At 45.0% G+C, this 19,768-nt stretch overlaps 2 protein-coding genes across 2 annotated transcripts in view; both read left to right on the forward strand.

The window, feature by feature from the left end:
* Positions 1-4,974: 4,974 nt before the first annotated feature.
* Positions 4,975-13,240, forward strand: NANP (N-acetylneuraminic acid phosphatase). The gene is made up of 2 exons (XM_061435668.1): positions 4,975-5,162; positions 11,923-13,240. The coding sequence occupies exons 1-2, from the start codon at positions 5,073-5,075 to the stop codon at positions 12,577-12,579; spliced, it is 747 nt and encodes a 248-aa protein (XP_061291652.1). The 5' UTR covers positions 4,975-5,072; the 3' UTR covers positions 12,580-13,240.
* Positions 5,075-19,768, forward strand: part of LOC133258930 (ninein-like protein) — a 120,090-nt gene continuing 105,396 nt past the window's right edge. Inside the window, exon 1 of the mRNA XM_061435666.1 lies at positions 5,075-5,162. The gene's annotated coding sequence lies outside the window, so the exon portion shown is untranslated. The remainder of the gene's footprint in view (positions 5,163-19,768) is intronic.

A 19,768-nucleotide genomic window follows, 5' to 3' on the forward strand; every position in this document is an offset into this window, starting at 1 on the left:
ACTGGCTAGGCTGTAGATGGGGAAGGTGATGCTTTTCAGGTTGAGGCCCCCTGTTACTTTTTCAGGCGAACAAGAGTGGGTTGGGAGGACACAGGAGCCCTGGTTTTTAGTGCATACCTTGCTGTAGGGGATCTGGGTTCTGTTGTCCTGTATCACAGTCAAAGCCTGCCATGCACCTTCCACCTTGCTAATTTCTTCTAAGATTTCCGGCTCCAGTGGTGTCTCGGTGTTGGAGACCACTAGGATGGAGGCATAATTGACCTCGGTGCACTTCCTGGAGATGAAGAAGATGAGAGAGTTGTTGGCAGTGAAATGTTCCTGCACAAAGCATTGCTCAGCCTTGGTAGGGCTCCCTACCGGGGTGTACTGCTGCTCGAGGTCGTCGTCTTCATCCTGGGGCAGGTAAATCAGGCCAGTGCTGAGAACAGCCATTAACACCATGGACAGCAGCAGGAAGAGCCAGGGGTGCGAGCCCACCTTCCAGCCCAACTGAAGGCCCAAGACAGTGGTGGCTCCAGGCAGTCAGTGTGGCAGTGGGGCCGCTGGGCCATTTGGTTCTGTCTGTGATACTGGTGGAAGTAGTGGAGTCTCAACCGCAACTCGGGAAGGGGCTCTGTGCTCTGTCCCGCCGCCCAGCCAAGCTCGGTTCCTTGTCTTGACCCGAGGCCAAGGGCGGCTCAGGCTCTAGGCCAGGCCCTGCGGAGAGACAGATCTCTCTCCCCAGGTCAGGCCCGGACTCCAGCCTGGGCCCCCGGGACTGGACACAGGCTCTTATCCCGCCTCGCGCTGAACCTCTGTTGCAAACTTGAGGGATTAAGGCTCATTTCCAGGAATAAAGACCAGGTTCCCATACAGCACAGAAGATCAGAAAAGAGCTGTTGGACAGAGCGCCCGTCTCCAGCACCCAATGGTTTCCTGGAGAAGTTCCAAGTGAGTCTTTGAACCCGGGCTGCTCACACCTGAATGCTAGAGAGTCTGTGGCAGTCACATGGTGGCCTCAGTTCAGTTCAGGTCAGTTGCTCAGTCATGTCTGACTCTTTGCGAACCCATGGACTGCAGCATGCCAGGCCTCCCTGTCCTTCACCACCTCCCTGAGCTTGCTGAAACTCATGTCCATGAAGTAGTGATGCCTTCCAACCATCTCATCCTCTGTTGTCCCCTTCTCCTCCCACCTTCAATCTTTCCCAGCCTCAGGGTCTTTTCCAATAAGTCAGTTCTTTGCATCAGGTGGCGAAGTATTGGAGTTTCAGCCTCAGCATCAGCCCTCCCAATGAATATTCAGGACTGATTTCCTTTAGAATGGACTGGTTGGATCTCCTTGCAGTTCAAGGGACTCTCAAGTCTTCTCCAACACCACAGTTAAAAAGCATCAGTTCTTCAGCAGTCAGCTCTCTTTTTACTCCAACTCTCACATCCATACATGACTACTGGAAAAACCATAGCTTTGACTGGACAGACCTTTGTTGGCAAAGTAATGTCTCTGCTTTTTAATATGCTTTCTAGGTTGGTCATAGCTTTTCTTCCAAGGAGCAAGTGTCTTTTAGTTTCATGGCTGCAGTCACCATCTGCAGTGATTTTGGAGCCCAAGAAAAGGAAAGTCTCTCTTTTCCATTGTTTCCCCATTTATTTGCCATAAAGTGATGGGACCACATGCCATGGTTTAACTAGCCCCAAATTTGTCTCTGGCACCCACCTTCTCAGGATTTAGTTAGTACAAGAAGCACTTCTTAAAGGCGAATGAAATGAGTGCTTACGTCACTCAGAAGTGCCTGGGAGAATCTGGCTTGTTCACAGACAGAGACACTCACACACACACACTCACACAAAAGGCACAGATTTCCCCTGTGTTCTAAGTGGCAGATTTTACCTTTGAGGGGATCATCCAGAAGCATGGTTCTCAGGTAAGCATTTGGTGAACTGGTACACATCATTTAGTTATTCTTTACAGACACGTTCTCCTTGTAAAAATTTCAAAGTAAATGCATAAAATAAAAGTGGGAATAGAAGAACCCAAACTTCCTTCTATCATGTTCCTCTTCTTTTTTTTTCTTCACGTTCCTCTTCTTAATGGAAGTGTTAAAAAGTGGGAGTTTATCCTTACCATTTTCTTTGCATTTGCAAGCAGGTCCAGATATATGCAAGGGTATCTTTTTCATATTATTGTACTATCTGTGTATGTATCAAACCCAGGTTCAAGCCCTGGGTTGGGAAAATCCCCTGGCAAAGGGAAAGGCTACCCAGTCTGGTATTCTGGCCTGAAGAATTCCCTGGACTGTATAGTCCATGTGGTGGCAAAGAGTCAGACAGGACTGAGCAAAAAAGAAAAAAAAAAAAAAATCTCTGTATGCAGATTATATTTTTCACCAAATACATCAAAGGATCATAACATGTGACTGTATATAGGTTTACCTTATTCTTTTGAATAGCTTTATTTAGCCATAATGCTATTTAGAGATCAGTAGATTGTTTATGGAATTCCAGTTGAGCTATTCCAAATCCTGAAAGATGATGCTGTGAAAGTGCTGCACTCAATATGCCAGCAAATTTGGAAAACTCAGCAGTAGCCACAGGACTGGAAAAGGTCAGTTTTCATTCCAATCCCAAACAAAGGCAATGCCAAAGAACGCTCAAACTACCGCGCAGTTGCACTCATCTCACACGCTAGTAAAGTAATGCTCAAAATTCTCCAAGCCAGGCTTCAGCAATACGTGAACCGTGAACTTCCAGATGTTCAAGCTGGTTTTAGAAAAGGCAAGGAACCAGAGATCAAATTGCCAGCATCCACTGGATCATGGAAAAAGCAAGAGAGTTCCAGAAAAACATCTATTTCTGCTTTATTGACTATGCCAAAGCCTTTGACTGTGTGGATCACAATAAATTTTGGTAAATTCTGAAAGAGACGGGAATACCAGATCACCTGACCTGCCTCTTGAGAAACCTATATGCAGGTCAGGAAGCAACAGTTAGAACTGGACATGGAACAACTGACTGGTTCCAAATAGGAAAAGGTGTATGTCAAGACTGTATATTGTCACCCTGCTTATTTAACTTCTATGCAGAGTACATCAAGAGAAACGCTGGGCTGGATGAAGCACAAGCTGGAATCAAGATTGCTGGGAGAAATATCAATAGCCTCAGATATGCAGATGACACCACCCTTATGGCAGAAAGTGAAGAGGAACTAAAAAGCCTCTTGATGAAAGTGAAAGTGGAGTAAAAAAGTTGGCTTAAAGCTCAACATTCAGAAAACGAAGATCATGGCATCTTGTCCCATCACTTCATGGGAAATAGATGGGGAAACAGTGGAACAGTGTCAGACTTTATTTTTTTGGGCTCCAAAATCACTGCAGATGGTGATTGCAGCCATGAAATTAAAAGAGGCTTACTCCTTGGAAGAAAAGTTATGACCAACCTAGATAGCATATTAAAAAGCAGAGACATTACTTTGCCAACAAAGGTCTGTCTAGTCAAGGCTATGGTTTTTCCAGTGGTCGTGTATGGATGTGAGAGTTGGACTGTGAAGAAAGTTGAGCGCTGAAGAATTGATGCTTTTGAACTGTGGTGTTGGAGAAGACTTTTGAGAGTCCCTTGGACTGCAAGGAGATCCAACCAGTGCATTCTGAAGGAGATCAGCCCTGGGATTTCTTTGGCAGGAATGATGCTAAAGCTGAAACTCCAGTACTTTGGCCACCTCATGCAAAGAGGTGACTCATTGGAAAAGACTCTGATGCTGGGAGGGACTAGGGGCAGGAGGAGAAGGGGACGACAGAGGATGAGATGGCTAGATGGCATCACTGACTGAATGGACATGAGTCTGAGTGAACTCTGGGAGTTGGTGATGGACAGGGAGGCCTGGTGTGCTGCGATTCATGGGGTTGCAAAGAGTTGGACATGACTGAGCGACTGAACTGAATTGAGATTGTTTATTACCTAACTTGCCTAGGATCACACTCCCATTGTTTTGTTTAACCACGTGGCACATTGCATTTTGCACACTGATTAATTTCCATTGTCTTCAAAAGACAAAATTTTGCCTTCCTTTTTAGAATCCCTGTTTCATACTGGAATAAGAGATCACATATCACAGTGCATAAGATTATGGCCTCACATCATGTTCTCATCCTAGGGAGTCCTGTTTCTATGGTAACAATATTTCCAAATCCTCATTCTCATAAAGTGAGCTAAAAAAAAGTCAAATGCTCCTCCATTCATCCAAGAAGTAGTTCTTGATCTTCAACTGTGTGCATGTTTGTACTTTAGGGCTCTTCACACAGAGGGAAAAAATTTTGGTTTTCCCCTACAAAATATGTCTCCTTAGAGATAAGTATCACCCTTTCCAATCAGATCTAAAATTGTCTACAATTGTCTCACATCCATACATGAGTACTGGAAAAACCATAGCCTTGAGTAGATGGACCTTTGTTGGGAAAGCAATGTCTCTGCTTTTTAATATGCCGTCTAAGTTGGTCACAACTTTTCTTCCAAGGAGTAAGCGTCTTTTAATTTCATGGCTGCAGTCATCATCTGCAGTGATTTTGGAGCCCAAGAAAAGAAAGTCTCTCACCGTTTCCATTGCTTCCCCATCTATTTGCCATGCGGTGATGGGACCGGATGCCATGATCTTAGTTTTCTGAATGTTGAGTTTTAAGCCAACTTTTTCACTCTCCTCTTTCACTTTCATCAAGAGGCTCTTCAGTTCCTCTTAGCATTCTGCCATAAAGGTGGTGTTCTGCATCTCTGAGGTTTCTGATAGTTCTCCAAGTTAAGCAGAAACATGCACAAAGGAGCGATCGGCGCCCCCGACCACCCCACACACGCCCCACTCAGAAGAGCCGTAGCACGGTGAGGAGTCCTGAGGTGCGCGATGCCGGGGTCTCGCGGGACCTCAGCGTTCCGGAGGGTTCAGGTCTGCAGACCTCTCGCGGGAGCTCATCGCCGGTGCGGAAGGTTCGGGGTGCCTCTCGGCTCCGCCCTCGCCTTCCCCGTCCGCGGGCCAGGTTCGCGCATGCGCGCGCGGTGGCAGCGGCTGTGGCGGCGGCGGCTAGTTTGCGCGTCGCGCTGGCGGCGGGGGTATGGGGCTGAGCCGAGTGCGGGCGGTCTTCTTCGACCTGGACAACACGCTCATCGACACGGCCGGAGCGAGTCGGAAGGGCATGTTGGAGGTAACGTCCTGTCTCCCGTTTCCCTTCGGCGAGCTCTGCGCCCCGCGCCCTCTTCTCTCGGGCCCCTGGCACTGCCCCGTCTCCCCCTTGGGCGTCAGGGCCCCTCACCCCGGAGGCCCCGTGTGCCGGCCGCCCCGCGCGGAGTGCGAGGGGCGTCTGCGAGCGGACGGCGCTCGCGGCGCGCGGGCTCCCGGAAGGGTGTCGCTGAACTGCCACGAGGGCAGGGTTGCCGCCGCGCCGAGCGGCTGCCGCGCGCGGGGCGCCTGGCTTCCTGTCGGGGCGGGTTTGGAGCTGCCGATACGCGCGCGCACCCAGCTCTCCCGGCCTGGCCGCGGGAGTGTGGACCCCCGGTGCTGTGTGCGCTGGACCTTGGAGCATGAACGCTTCACTCAGGTGTCCCCGCGGTGAGTGTAACCCTTACCACGTTTACTTTCACGAGGTCTTGCTCAGAAGCGGCACCCTCCGCTTCCCGTACCCACTGATGCTCTTTCAGCCTTTTCCCATTCCTTTCAAGACCCGAAGCCACCCTTGCTTGGGTTTTTCTGCATTCAGCTTTAAGGGAAATAAACGAAGGATTACCATATCTGAAAAGCCCACTTTCGGAACCTGATCCTTCCAACCCTTCGTGCCCCGCCCACTTCATGCTTTGTTAAGTTGTATCTCCCCGGATCTTCAGCCTCTTCGTCCTTTCTTGGTGCATTACACTCCTGGTGCGTTTTCGGATCTGTCCAGTACTCTTGTTTATTTTTTTTTTCCAATCAAGATGTCTTCATTTAATATTATCTTATTCTCCATAAGAGTGTAATCAATCTTTAATCATCTTGGCGCCACAGTTTGCTCTGAGATCTGGGGCAGATAATTCAATGCAGAGCCTGAGTTTCTCATCTGTGTTACAGTACAACACTAGGGCCAACTTCAAAAGACTACTTTTGGGAATTAATTGAGTTAATGTGTATAATAGTTTAGCAGAGTGATTCTCCAAAATATGCATTGAAAAAATGTTAACAATTTTTTATACAGTTTTTGCAAAAAACAAAGCAATGTCCATTTTTTAAGTAAAAAAAAAAAAAAAAAGCAATCATTAGGCACCTCCTAAACTGATAGAATCCTGGACATTTTAAGGCTATTTTAATAACTTTACTGAGGCATTACACAGTATTGATTGACCTTTCCATCTTCACGCCTTTGATCATGACCATCCCCTGATACATTGCCTCCAGTATCTCCCTGCAGACTGTACATATTTACCTGTGTTTTCTCGGCAGGCCAAGTCCAATGTGTTGTAATTAAATCCTTGTTTTAGTCCAATTCTTGCTATAGGCCAAGAGTGTTGGCTTTAAAAATCAGGCAGTTGAGGGAATTCCCTGGCAACCTAGTGGTTAGGACTCTGTGCTTTCAGCCAAGGGTTGGGGGCTCAATCCCTGGGCAGGGAACTAGGATCCCACAAGCCATGTGGCTTGTCCAAAAAATAAATATAAATAAATACATACATAAAATGAGACAGTTGAGTTTGAATCACAGTTTTCCTCCATACCTAGCTGAAAGCACCCAGACAAGTTATTTAACCCCTCTAACCCTCAGATCTTTCAATAGTGGTGTTTTGAGTAGTGGTATTAGTTCTCAGAAACCCTATCTGCTAGGTTTAATGTAATGTATGAGAAGTACATGGAGTCCAGTGTTCCAGAATTGTACTACTGTCCACTCTGTCTCTAAGTCTGTGCCCTCCTGCATATTCCCGATGCCCTTGTCTTAGCTAAAGCTGGACTTGTTGCTTGTCTAGACTGTTGCTGTGATCTTGATTCCAGGCTTACTGTGTCCTCTTCATCCTCCACATTCCTACCACAGCGAAATTTTAAAAACAAAAGTCAGATTGTATTTCTCCTTGGTCTTTACACCCTCCCTTATACCAGCTCTGTATTTTGTTCATATGTCTTTTAATGTTCTTGTCAAAGGATACTACAATTAATTTTGCAACTCAGATGTCCATGACTAAATACTGAGTTTCCTTTTTTAGTGGGGAGCGGGGCGGCTCACTGTGAGGCTTATAAGATCTTAGTTCCCTGACCAGGAATTGGACACTTGCCCCTTGCATTGGAAACTCGCTTTCTTAACCATTGGACTGCCAGAGAAGTCCCAGTAATGAGCTTCTAAAGAGGAGACAAGCTGTCATATTCATCTTGTTTGACACATGGTAAATGTTGAATGAATGTTGAATGGATGGATAAAAGTTCATTTTTCCAGACTTGTTTCTCTTTATGTTTCCTTTGTAAACATCCTGTGAAATGCTATTAACTATACAAGGATTAACTATACAGGGATCTAGGACCGCTTTATCCCATAAGAATACAACAGCCACAGATGTTGGCCTAGTTAAAAGAAACATGCCAGCTTTCTGAGTCACTCTGAATGCCTTATGAAAGGAGGAGGGGGAAGTCCAGCAATGCCATTGCCTTGGGCTTGAGGAGAAGGAATCATGTCCTGACTGTGTGTGTGTGTGTGTTAGTCACTCAGTTCTGTCCAACTCTTTGAGACCCATAAACTGTAGCCCACCAGGCTCCTCTGTCCATGAGATTCTCCAGGCAAGAATACCAAAGTGGGTTGCCGTTCCCTTCTCCAAGGGATGACCCAGGAATGGAACCTTGGTCTCCTGCATTACAGGTGAATTCTTTACCGTCTGAGCCACCAGCGAAGCTCATACTGACTAAATATCAGCTCTAATATTTTTTCTTTTTCCAACCTCTTCTTAAAATTTTTATACAGGTTTTAAAGGTTACTTTCCATTTACAGTTATTACAAAATATTGGCCATCAGCTTTATTACTGTTTTTTTTAGTCATCTGGGAAAGCTACTTTTTTTCCACCCACTTCAGGCCTGTATTTCAGTGTCACCACTCAAGCAGAAATCCATGGACAGAGGAGCCTGAAGAGCCTCACAGTCCATGGTGTTGCAAAAGAGTCAGATTGAACTTAGCAACTAAGCAACAACTCAAGCGGAAGCCTCCAGAAAATTGGGGTTTCTCAGAGAACAAAGCAAAAAATATTCCTGCATTTTTGAGTTTACTTTCCAATGGGAATGACAGGGAACATAATAAATGTGCTTTTATTTACAAATGTGTTAGGTGGAGGGAGAGAGAATTGCAGTTTCAAAATAGGTTGGTGAGGTTAGGCCACATGGAGTACATGATATTTGAACAAAGTCTTGAACTAAAAATAACAGGAAAACTGGTTGACTTGGTTAGTCTGTATGCAGCCATCATGTTTTGTGAGCATGTATTTGTAAGTTAGTTTTATTTAGAATTCAGCCACTTCATATCTTAATCATATGTGTTATATGGCTCCCACAGTAGGCCTCAAAAAAGTCTTTTAAAATCATATCTAAACATGAGTACTCCCTGGAGTGAGAAATGGCAACCCACTCTGGTATTTCTCTTGCTTAGAGAATCCCATGGACAGAGGAGCCTGGCAGGCTACAGTCTATAGGGTTGCAAAGAGTCGGGCACGACTGAAGCAACTTAAACACACACATTAGTACTCATGGTGGTAACTTTAATTCTGGGTCTGGAAAGCAGGAGGTAGGGCAGTGTTTGCTTTCTATATGTGTTGGGATATAACCTGAAATAGAGTCTGGAAGGAGATGGAGTTTGAGTTTATGTTGCTCTCCCATGTCTCCCTTCTTCGGGCCTATCGGTGTCTAGAGGCCTCATTCTCTGCAGAACCCTCCTCAGGCCTGCCCAAGATGCCCTTACACGGACTGTAGGCCCTTACACAAGATGTCGTCATGCCTCCAAATTAGAGATCTTTTTCTTCATCTCTATCGAGTTCAATTAAAACTTCCCTTTTCTCAGTGCAGATGTTTGGTGAGTTTGCACCAATAATGTGGACTAATTCACTTTAGATGTTATTTCTGTTTGAACTAATAATAATATGTAAATGACTGATAAACTTTTTCCCCCAAAGATGCTAATACTGTTTAAATACCACTGGTTATTCCAGATGAATATGTAATTAGTCATTGTGGCAAAGTTAAATCAGGGAATATAATGGGAAGCAGTTTTGAAACTTGGGATCCATACGCCATGCCTCTGCAAGAATCTCCCTTTAAGGTGAGCGGATTGGCTTTTTCACATCCCAGGAATGTATTTAATGAATTGCCAATTACAGTTTACAGGAAACTGGATCTTTATTGGGAGCTCTAACCCAATGAACAGTGAGCCAGTTCCTGTTGAATCAGGAGTACTGTGGAGTCCTCGAGGCCTGTGTCCTTTTATTGTATAGCAGTAGCATTGCTGAAACTATAGTGACCCTCATAGCACTGGAGGAAGTCACTTGACATTGCTAGACAAGATGGTGACTGAAAAGGCTTGATTGGTTCATTGGAATTTAACTTTATAAAGCAAAACATTTCAGTGTTTTGCCTTTACCTAAAATTCTTAGGGTTGGTATATTTTCATTGGACTAGTAAGGCTTTTCTTAGCTATTACAGGAAGAAGGGGTCTACTCAGCTCTTTCCCCTTTTCAGCAGGTGAACTGAGTGTCTGGCGTGAATAGCAGATCATTTATTCCTTGTAGAGTTTAGGAAACACTTGTTTGACTGCTTTGCTTCGACAACAAGAAGATTTTAGCCCCAATCATGTGTATTGCGCTCATCCTCAAAGATCTAGAAGTGCCGCGGCTGATCGACTTTCCCCAGAAGTCCCCAGTACATCAAGTAATTGAATTATTTACACTCCCAAGTGCAAGTAACTCACTTGGCAAGTGATCTTAGGAAGCGCTGCAGGGGATGGCGGAGTCAGACGGGAAAGGGGAAGAATCTCATACGAACCCTGCTGAGGAGCAGGTAACAGTGCGCACGGCTTGGGACTCTGGGAGACACATGCAGACATGTTCCACTCTCCCTCCGAAGGGGCAAGGAAGCTGTGATATCTACCCACTAATTTCTGCTTTTTACTGGTTGAGACCTACTCCTCGGGCTGTCCTCTGGCTCCAGCCCATGTGCACCGGTGCCCGTGTGGAGAGATGCGGCTCTTGGGCCGAGAAGCCCAGGCCCTTGTGGAGGAGGCCAGTGGCACCTGTGGGCGTGAGGTGTGCCGGTGCATCTGGCAACGCCGTTCCAGCCTCACCTGGCACCCTCCCTCACATGGTCTCCACTGCGGCCGAACTCAGCTTCCAGCTTGCCCAGCTCACAGAATCCCAAGTACTGGGTCTTTGTGCTGTTCCTTCTTTCTAGAATGCTCTTATCCTCCTCCCATCCCCACCTTTGGGCTTGGGAATGCCTTGGTTTAAATGTTTCTTCCTCTGCCTGCTTTACCCAACAACTCTGGGATTGCTTCTTACCGTTGAGTTCCAGTTTTTCATGTGACTCTCAGGGCACTCAACCCAGCGTTTGTGATGATTATTGTCCTTATCAGATAATGTCATGAGAACAAGGGGACCAGTCTCCAGCACTGAATACATAGTATGAAGGTACACATGTGGCCTGTGGAGGTAGGCAGGTATGGGCTTCAGGCTCAGCTGGGGCAAGTTCTTTATCAGTTCTAAACTTCCTTTCTCTCGTCTCAAGAAGGAAGCTCCCTCGGGGAGTTGTAGAAGAGATTAAAAATAGCATATGTGAGCTTTGAGCATAATGCTTGCCACATCGGAGTCTTAGAAAATGTTAGCAAACAGGCCACATGGTAAGAACCTCATATAATGAAAAGCCAAGGTAAAGAGCTGTGGGATCCTAAGAGGGATTATGATAAAGGATTCAGAACCAGTGTGACAAAGAGGGAGACTCAGAACTACTTGAAGTTTTTTATCTGGAAAAGTAAGTTAGTCATTTTGATATATGGCAAAACCAATACAATATTGTAAAGTTAAAAAATAAAATAATAAAAAAAAAGAAAAGTAAGTTAGGAAGAACCACTGTCATTAGACTGCTGAAATCACAGAACGTGCTTGATTCCATGGGAACTACACACATATGTTTTTAAAAGTACAGAATTGGGTCCCCTATTATATGGTGGTTAACTAAACTAGGCCTTCAAAAGATAAAATAGATATAGATGAGGAGAGGTTAGGTGAACTAGCCTCATATCTGGGAAGAGTCTAAATATTGGTTGTTAGAAATTCTATATATTTCACTAAATATAAGCACAGTTTTATTTTCATGTCTTCATGAGCAGAATAAAGGGTGACAGACTTAAACTGACAAATGAGGGATTTTTATAGCTGTATGTAAAGAATCTCCTTAGGAGGAGTCGGGGGGCGGGGAGGGAGTGTGTGTGTGTGTGTGTGTGTGTGTGTGTGTGAATGAATTGTCTGGAAATGTTGAGAAATCTTCACTCTGGTGTTTTGTTTGTTTGTTTGTGTTTTGAACTTTTAATTACTTATTTTTGGCTGTGTGGGTCTTCGTTGCTGTGAGCGGGCTTTCGCTAGGTCAGAGAGTGGGGGCTACTCTCCAGGTGTGGCGCACGGGCTTCCCATTGTGGAGCACGTGGGCCTTGTTGCCCCACGGCGTGTGGGATCTTAGATCCTGGACCAGGGATTGAACCCCTGTCCCCTGCATTGACAGGCAGATTCTGAACCACTGGACCACCAGGGAAGTCCCATGGTGCTCTTATAGTAAGACAAATTCCCACCGGAAATGGTGTGGCAATAGAGCATCCCAAGTCAGGAGTGGAGTTAGAATCTGTCTTTGCTCTTGGTTTATAGGCTCACAGCTTCTGAGGACATGGGTATTGAAGACATGAAGTGTGTTGATGGAGTTATTTTCCTTTATTTAGGTGATAAAGCTCTTACAATCAAAATACCATTACAAAGAAGAGGCTGAAATCATCTGCAACAAAGTTCAAGTTAAACTCAGCAAGGAATGCTTTCATCCTTCTAATAGGTGCATTACTGACCTCAGGACTTCACACTGGGAAGAAGCAATCCAGGAAACCAAAGGCGGTGCAGCCAATAGGAAATTAGCTGAAGAATGTTATTTCCTGTGGAAATCTACACGTTTACAGCACATGACGCTGGCCGAAGAGGTCAAAGCCATGCTCACTGAACTTCGAAAGGAGGTCCGCCTTCTCTTATTGACAAACGGAGAACGACAGACCCAGAGGGAGAAGATTGAGGCTTGTGCCTGTCAGTCCTATTTTGACGCTATTGTTGTGGGTGGAGAGCAGAAGGAGGAGAAACCGGCCCCTTCCATATTTTATTACTCTTGTGACCTCCTCGGGGTACAGCCTGGGGACTGTGTGATGGTTGGTGACACGCTGGAAACCGATATACAAGGAGGCCTCAATGCAGGGCTGAAGGCAACAGTCTGGATAAATAAAAATGGGGTGGTGCCCCTGAAGTCATCCCCCACACCGCATTATATCGTTTCTTCTGTGCTAGAGTTACCTGCCCTCTTACACAGCATAGACTGCAAAGTCAGTGTGTCCACTTAAAGCACAGAAAACGGTATACTTACGAATTTTAGGGTCAAATAACAGGGTTCCAGCTAAGAAAAGATAAAGCATTCTCTATACTGTGACCCAATTCTAAGGATAATTACAGTTGTCATGTAATGGCCAACCGACCATTGACTTGTATTTATATCTGAAAATCCAGAGTACATTAATACAAGTAACTTTTAGTAGTGTCATCCAGGAAACTTTGAAGAAGTATATTTGTTAATCTGTGGCTTGAGATTTAAAAAAAAAAAAAATTATTTTATTAATCTGTTAGCATCTTGGATCTCTGAAGATACCAAGGAAGATGATTTGTTCATGGATGTACAAATACAGATTTTATGTTTTGGCTTAAAAATAGATTTTTTTTTTTTAAATAGCTATTTTGAAACATATAATAGAGATTTATTAGAGCAGTTGGATCTGGTTGATATGAAGTAAGTACCAAGTTACATGCCAATCAAAGCATTTCATAGTGAAATTATTTTCATATTTTTCTGTTTTAAACACATGCATCATATTTTTGCCTACTTTGAATGTATACTTCTCTTATGAATCTAATTTTTCTGCCTTACCTTTTTGTGGGGGGAGGGGATAGTTTTCCTCTGGTGTGTATGTGACCAATAAATTCTTCCAGTAAAAAAGCTGTTAAACTCAACATACAGTGCTCCTTTTCCGTAACGTTTTCCCAACTTTCCAGAGTGAGTGTGTAGGTTCTTGTTAGTCTTCCTCGCCTCTTAGGGAAGTACTTGCACTGTCTTTTCCCAGGAGTGCGGAGGGGTTGAGGGGCCGGCCAGTCTCGCTGTGCGGAGTGCAGGCCGCGTGGCCCCAGGCTGTTGCCCTGTGAGCACATCAGAAGGGGTCGCCTTGGCGCATCCTAATCGTGCTGTGCCTCCTCTGTTGTCTCCTGACGGATAGTTTCACCATGTGGTGAAAACTGACGGAAGAATAGATTGTACTCTTAACCATTTCCAGGGTGCCATTTTAATACTTGAACTTTTGGAAACTGTCATTGTTTCACAAATTTCTATACCCATTTCAGGGTTTGCTTTGAGCTTACTCTTAAGTCCAAAGTGAGGCATCCTGCAACTTGAAAAACTTCTCTCAAGACCAGGAGGCTAGAAAGTCTCATGATTTCGCCAACCATACCTGGAATAAAAAGGTTAATTAAGGAAAAAAGAAATACTGATCTGGGTTGTTTTTTGGTGGGGTACCTTTTTTAACTTTTGTATAGGAAACTACTAATGTAAAATGTTCGATTGTTTGGATATATATAGAATGGCTCCTTCAGGTATTCTCCCAAGAAAGGGTTCTCAGGCATTGTGCAAGTGCCTGTTACACATCCCACTCGTAATTTTTTAAAATGTGATTGTGCCCTTGACTGTGAAGAGCATTGTTGTGGCTCTGAAACTGAACGCCTGTGAACAGGGAATGTTTGTGTAAAACTCTTCTAGGTGTGGTGCCCATGTGACCTCAGTTGCAGTGTAGATGTTTTAAATTGTTAAGTTGAAGGCTGTTGATAGGAAAATGGTTGTGTGTGTGATTTCTCAGGGGGGGCGAGTGCGGTGCTGAGGGTTTGTCCTTTCAGTTTGCTCACGAGACAGTCCAGCACTTGCGTTCATTATGCTGCCTGAGAAGGCTCATTGCTCCCAGTTCCTGGGATCTCTAGCAGATCTCAACAGGTGGGCACCTCAGTTGCTAAGTGAGCAGTTCTTCAACAAAAGTGATCTGGTGGGGAATGACATAATTGCGTTACTTGTAATGTGTTATTACTTTCCATTTGCACCCATCCTTAGGGAAGAACTTTGGCTTTCTGCATTCTGAATGGAATGTTACAGAAGATATTAAGAAATCTTGGAATAGACCTATTAAATAATTAAATTTATTAATTTTTAGGGGGGTTTGTTTTAAAATAATTCTTTACTGTTTTTCATAGTTGCCCACATGCCTAAAAAGCCACAGATTCTCAGTTGTCCAGAGGCTCACCCAAACACTGTCGTTATGGAGGAATGCCTCGTAGCCACGAGCGGGCCGTGCCCGTGGAACGCTGACACAAGGCTGGCTGTTTTCTGGTTCCATTCACACACTCGCCCACTGGCACACACGCATCCTAGATACAGTAGTGCCCAGGACCCAGTGAGCGTGGTATTGCAGGAAAGATAGTTTTTTAGTTGCAGAGGTGCTCGATTTAGCACTGTCAGATTTCTTTGCAGCCCACAACAGGAAGCATTTTCTGTCACAATCCATTAGACACATGTATGGTGAACACTGACTCAATGTGTGTACATTAGGCATAGTTTTACCTGTTTAACAAACAAAGCTACTTCCTTGCTACGCATGATGCTCAGGATTTTTTCATTCCATCCTTTTTTAAATGGGGGAATGTATTTTTTTCATTTTGGAACAAGTCCTATTTGTGGTGCACAAGTCAAAGAATGAACGTGTGAATAGCAAAATGTCCGTCTCATCTCTTTTCCAGCAGCCCGCCTACCCTAAAAAGGCCTCTTCTGTCAGCACTTTCCTGCCTATCTGTGTATATAGGTAGGTGTGAGTGTATAAATTCCTCTGATTCAGTCAGCTTTTTATTTCTGTTTTTTTGATTTTAGAAAGCAGTGATCTTGCTAAGATACTGATTTAAAAAGCCATGAAGCTTCTGTAAGTTGTTCCTGTTAGGAGCATTCGCCTTTGAGCTCAGCCATCCACTGCTGATAAAGGCGATGGTTCTGCTGACTTGCCTGGTGTCCACTTTGAGGTCGGGACAGCTGTGAAGCCCTTCCTCTGCTCCATCTGCCTGCCCTCTTGTGGGGCATACCCCATCTCAGTGAGTCTCTGTACCTCTTAGGTTAGATGTCCTGAGCCCTGTGTCATCCCTTTCTTGACTTGTTCCCCCTTTGGTGGCATGCATCCTTGAGCAGTTTCCCTGTAAAGATGAGATAAATCTCAAGCGTCTGAAAATGCTTTTATTCTCTTCTCCCAGCATTGATAGTTTAACAGCATGTAGCCAGAGGTCACTCAGAGATTCAAAGGCATTGCTTTGTGGCCTAGCGGCCACGTTGTTGTGACACTTTTCTTTTTCTCTTCAAGCTCTTAGAACTCTGTTTCCCGCCCCCCAGTGGTCCGTGAAAATTTCCCTTGCTGTGTTTGCATTCTCTGTCCTTGGCGCTCTTGAACCTTTTCAAACAAAACCTTACGTTCTTCAGTCCTAGAAAAATGTCCTTACTTAGTTGATAAGCGCTCTGCTCCTGTGTTTCCCACTCCGTGGACCTCCCACCCTTCAGGACCTCCTCTCCTGACATTCCACTTTGTTTTCTTTTTTCTCCCAAAATCTCTTATTTTGTTCTACTTTTTGAAAGATTTCTTCAGCTTTACCTTTCAGTCTTACTGATTTTTTTCCTGCCTGCCATTATGTATTTTAATTTCCAAGTTTTTTTCAGTTTTAAGAAAATGTTCTTAATAGCATTTATTTTTGGTTTGAGTGGAATATCACCCCTAAAGTTTTTTTTTTTTTTAATGTTTTTGAAGAATCCAAGAATCCACTGTATCTTCCATGTTGCTGTCTTCTGTTTATTTGGGTCTGTTTGTGCACATTAGAGGCTTTCCTTAAATGCCCAGTGAACCTCATGTATCACGAGTAAGAGAAAAGGGATGAAAATGCACGATTGGGAGCTCTGCATGAATGGATGGGGCTTGTATACTCAGAGGTTCCTTTTCTGTAGGGTGCTTGGTAGGCAGTTACTTGAAAAATCCCTGGGGTCAATGTTTTAAGGTCTTTGCTCTTGGTCTGGTTTCCTGGAGAGGAATCTCTGACTCCTGACTGAGTGGAGGTCTGATGTGGGCCCCTGGGAGCTGAGTGGGAAGGTATGTCACACGAGGGGACAGCCGTATGGTCACTTAATCTCTGGTTGTTCCTGAGCCCATTGTGTGTGGTGCCCCTGTCTAGAGACCCTCTGTTTTTATTCCAGAGAAGCATCATGACTTCTGTTGAGTGAGGACCAGGTTGGAGACGGCAAGGATCCAGGGATCTATTTGTATCTGCATGTTTTCTTTACCACTTTTTTTTTTGCTTTTTTGAGGGGGGTGGGGCTGTGCTGCCTGGCTTATGGGGTCTTAGTTCCCTAACCCAGGGATTGAACTCTGCAGTGAGCATGCCAAGGCCTAACTGCTGGACTCCCAGAGAGTTGCCTCCATTGGTATTTGGAGCACCTTTTCCCCATCACCCTTAGCTCAGCTCGCTCTCTTCCGTGAGGACTGAGGTATCTGGCGGTTTCCGTGCCTGAATGTTTGAAGGGGTAGCTGTGCACCTAGTGGTTCCTCAGCGTTCCCCATTGCTGCTCTCGTCTCCGCTTGCTTGCATCTACTAAATCCTTTGCCACTTGTCCCCGTGCTTTTTGGCTTCCGTAATTTTGCCGTCGGTGCCTGTTTGCCCAATTCGCGTGTGGGTGTTTAAATTCCTTTATGATACATAGTTTGCATTGGGTTTGGCGTAGAAGCAGTATTAGATGCATACTCCATTCTTTGCCGTTATTATGGAAGCCTATCCAGTCGATGTTCAGTGTAGGTCAGGCCCCACAAAACTAGTCCTGTGCCCCACAGTCACTACCCACAGTTTGAGAAAAGCCACTCATTTGAGCTGGAGATTTACAGCATGCCTGAAACTTAAAAAAAATTATATATGCAGCTTATTTCTTAAGATCTCTTCCCCAACTTCCTCATTCTCTATATTCTTGTATACATTTCTTCTTTGACTTTGATTGTAGTGGCAGGGCTCGTTATGATCCTGTGTTCCTGAATTTTCAAAGTTGCTTTATACATAAGATATTTATTTTGATAGGCAACTATGTTCCTATGATCACTTCTAAGACTTAAACTCAGATTTCTTCATAATAAAACCCTTCTGAATATAATCCATTCGATTTATACTTTTACAACGAAGTTTAACAGTTAACAAGTATTCCCTGGTGGTCCAGTGGTTAGAACTTGGTGCTCTCACTGCCAGGGCCCAGGTTCAGTCCATGGTCAGGGCACTAAGATTCTAGAAGCTGCATGATGTGGCCAAAAAGAAAGGTACAGAAAAGTCACGTGACCTTGGTAGGTCAAAACTGTCTATTTTAAACCACTCTTCACATATATGACATTGACAATACAGTTATTTTCATGGATTTCCTGGAAGATGTCATGATTTTTTTTTCCTGGGCATCAGGCTGATCAATGGATAAGATCCTCAACCCAAGCTTTTAATAATTTCAAAGTTAAATTTTGTGATGGTTTATTTGTTGGTTTAATATCACCCATATAATACTTGCTGAGTTCCTAATAATTAGAGATAATCTTTTTGTACATCTCCTAAGCTTGAAATGTGTGCTTGAAAACATAATAAAGTAAATAAAATAATAATTGACAAAATACACTCTGAAAATCACACATATGGTTCTTCACTGAGTGTCCAGCAGATGTCGTTGAAATAAGATTTACAGTGCTCCTCTGAAAACAGCACTGTTTGTTACATTTAACTCCTTGGAATGTGCAAATTTTGTGGATCAGTCGGCTGACTCCTCCCTGTAGGAATGATAAACATGGAGCCAAAGCAGAACAGTCAGTACCCTGGGTACACACCGCAGTGGGTGAGACAGTCTGGATGGCATGGTGTGAGAGCCTGGCCCCAGCCAGTCCCCCTACCCAGCCCGGCAAGTATCTCCCCAGGCAAGTGTTGGATAGTACGGCAGATCAAAGAAAATGCAGGGACCATGTTTGAAGCACCAGGTAGTCAGACATAAAAGAATTTGAGGAAACATGCGTGTAACCAGCACGCTGAGCTCGGATAACTCTGGAATGTAATCAAGATGAAACTTTCCTGTCACCTATTGTTTTTTAACTTCTACTTAGATGTGAAAGTTTCTCCCTGCCAGTGCATTGAGACTAGTGCTCAGACTTGCAGAAGGGCTAGCCTACCAGATGAGTCCACACTGCCATCTTTGGTCAAGAACAGGACCCCAGCACCCTGCCTGTCCCCTCAAGGCCTGAGATTCCTGGAGCCTCCCAGTGGAGATGAAGCCAGGCTGGCTCGTGCGCTCATCTCCTTGCAGCCAGGGGTGGGGCAGCGAACGGTGTGTGGACAGGGAGGAGGTCGTGTGTCTGGAGCCTTTGCCGTCATGAGTTGGCCCCACGGCCTGCAAGCCCAACAGATGCCGCACATGGCTACCTTGTGGGCTTGCCCAGGCCTCTTGAGGCCCCCACTGGCTCCTGCTGCTGCCGGACCCCTTCTCCAGCGGGCTGCCCCCCACCCCCACCCAAGTCCTGGTTCTCTGCCAGACCTCTTCACCACCAACCTTGACGAGTGAGACCCTTCTCTCCCAGGCGGTCCTGGATGAGAAGGACTTCACATGGGTCCAGATCAGCCTCTTTCCCGTGTCTTTACCCCACCATCCATTAGTGGAGTTACACCCCCACCCACCTCCCTCCTCTGTTCTGACTGCTGCCCCAGGACCCTGGAACTTGTGTGCTTTCTGCAGCAAATGTATGTCACCCTCTCTGAATTTCCTCATTGGACCCGACTCTGTAAGTTTGAGGTCAAGGAGATAGTTGTACCATTCTCCAGGGGACTGGGACACACAGGCTGCAGTTACTCCACAAAGAAACCCCATCAAGTCCCTTCCACCTCCACCTCTACTTTCTCAACTTTTATGCTCTGAAAACGGGGAGGAGCCTCAAAAATCAGGAAACTAGTTCTTAACTAATTACCTTGAAAACTTCAGGGAGCCTCACACTCACTTTTGATGTCTGATATCTACTGACTTAGTTTCAATTTTGACATCCTGGTACATAAGAAAGAAGGAGTATATTGCAAAATACATGACCCCTTCCCTGGACTTCCCTTGTGGGCCAGTGGTTAAGACTCCAAGCTCCCAATGCAGGAGGCCTGGGTTCGATCCCTGCTCGGGGAACTAGATCTCACATGCTGCAACTAAAGATCCTGCATGTGGCAAAGAAGGTTCCACATGCTAAGACCCAGTGCAGCCAAATAAAAAGTTTTTTAAAAAAATAAAAATGCCCGAGTCAAAATATTTGCACAGAATTCAGTTCAACACAAAGTTATCAGACCCCTACTGAGTGGCAGGCAGTGAGTGCTGAGCAGTCAGGAGGAGTTCACAGCCTCCAAAGAAGGAAAGTGATCAGCCTGGCTGAAGAA

The sequence above is a fragment of the Bos javanicus genome, chromosome 13, assembly GCF_032452875.1.
Source record: "Bos javanicus breed banteng chromosome 13, ARS-OSU_banteng_1.0, whole genome shotgun sequence".
In the NCBI taxonomy this organism is placed as follows: Eukaryota; Metazoa; Chordata; class Mammalia; order Artiodactyla; family Bovidae; genus Bos; species Bos javanicus.